This window comes from Atta colombica, unplaced genomic scaffold, assembly GCF_001594045.1.
Source record: "Atta colombica isolate Treedump-2 unplaced genomic scaffold, Acol1.0 scaffold150, whole genome shotgun sequence".
NCBI classification, from domain to species: domain Eukaryota; kingdom Metazoa; phylum Arthropoda; class Insecta; order Hymenoptera; family Formicidae; genus Atta; species Atta colombica.
The window spans coordinates 1,583,270-1,584,993 of record NW_017259240.1 but is presented as its reverse complement, the minus strand read 5'-3'; the positions used below and the strand labels follow the sequence as shown (position 1 = coordinate 1,584,993).

At 33.6% G+C, this 1,724-nt stretch overlaps 1 protein-coding gene across 1 annotated transcript; it reads right to left on the bottom strand.

Annotated features, from left to right (window-relative positions):
• Nucleotides 1-752: 752 nt before the first annotated feature.
• LOC108685284 (histone-lysine N-methyltransferase SETMAR-like) lies at nt 753-1,256 on the bottom strand. Its single transcript, XM_018190001.1, has one exon. It carries the CDS (start codon nt 1,254-1,256, stop codon nt 753-755), a length of 504 nt encoding a protein of 167 aa, XP_018045490.1.
• Nucleotides 1,257-1,724: the final 468 nt, after the last annotated feature.

Here is a 1,724-nt window from a genome sequence, read left to right as displayed (position 1 = left end):
TTATTCAAAATATTATTAAAATATTTTATGTAATATTTATGGTAAATATAAATAAATATTTCATAATATTTATAATAAATATATATGATCAGCTGTGCAATCTAAGATTACAAAAATATAAATTTTGTAAATATTTTATAAATAATATTGGGTTGTTCAAAAAGTCATTACGTTTTTTTCATTTGATTTTCAGGTGTGTTTATTTAATATACGTAATGAACATTAATCAATGATATATTGGCCGTTTTGTTCGATGACCTTCTGCCATCTCCCGGGCAACTTCATAATACCACGTTCATAAAACTTCCCATTCTTTTCTGCGAGAAATTTGTCTAGGTGCTGTTTGATAAGATCTTTAGAAGCAAACGTTTTATCATTCAAGCAATTTTGCAAGGAGCAAAAGAGATGGAAGTCTGATGGTGCAAGGTCTGGGCTATACGGTAGATGTGGTAACACATCCCAACCACGTTGCAACAATTTTTGCCGAGTGACCAAACTTGTGTGTGGTCTCGTATTGTCATAGTGAAACACCACACTCTTACGATTGATTAGCTCGGGACGTTTCTGTGCGATGGCTTAATTTCTGCAGTTGCTCATAGTAGACATCGGAATTAATCGTTTTGTTCTTTGGAAGTAGCTCATAGAAGACTGGTTCCTTCCACATTACCTTCCCACCACATTACCTTCAGTATTACCTTCTTTTGATGGATTTCCGCCTTTGCTTGCCTTTCCGGTGCTTCACCTCGCCTACTTCAACTTCTTTTTCGGCTGACATTGTAAACAATCCATTTTTCGCCGCCCGTGATCATACGCTTCAAGAACGGATCGTTTTCTTCGCGTTTGATGAGTTGATCGCAGACGCTCATGCGATTCGTCAGATGAATTTTTTTCAATTCATGCGGTACCCAAACATTGAACTTCTTTATGAAGCCTAGCGATTTCAAATGGCCATGAACACTTCCAACGGACACTTTTAGAGCGGTAGCAAGCTCCTGAACCGTTGAATGCTTATTTGCTTTCATTTCATCGTCGTCAATCTTGAAAGGCCTACCGGAACGATGAGCGTCTTTGACTGAAAAATCACCATCACGGAATCGGGCGAACCAGTTCTGGCACTGGCGTTTTTTGACGACATTTCTGTCGTAAACTCGACGCAACTTTTCCCTTGCTTCAGTTGCTTCAGTTGCTTTCTTCTCTTTTTTGAAGTAATAAAACAGAATATGGCGAATATGCTCTTCAAAATTCTCAAAATTCATGTTCGAACCACAATTGCAAGCACAAAACTCGACCGAATCGCATCAACTTTTTTTTTTTATTTTTAGGTTGAGTCAACAACAAAACGCGTAAACATTTTCATATCACGCTCGTATACAAATAAACGTGAACATTTATTGGAAAAAACGCAATGACTTTTTGAATAACTCAATATATTGTCTAACATAAAATATTCATTTTTCGATAACCTTTAATTTCGATGATTTTTATTATTAATATAATGAGAGGAATCAATTGAAAAGAAAATATATATTATAGTTGTTTTTAATAAGAATAATATCTATGTATTTGCATATTTGCTAAACACATTTTTAAGCATCTGTTCTTTTCGTTGTGTTTACATTAAAATTTACCGGAAAAAAATGTTTTATACATATAATTGTATAAAATTATATAAAAATGTATATAGACATATTTTATAATTGTATATAATTATATATATATATATT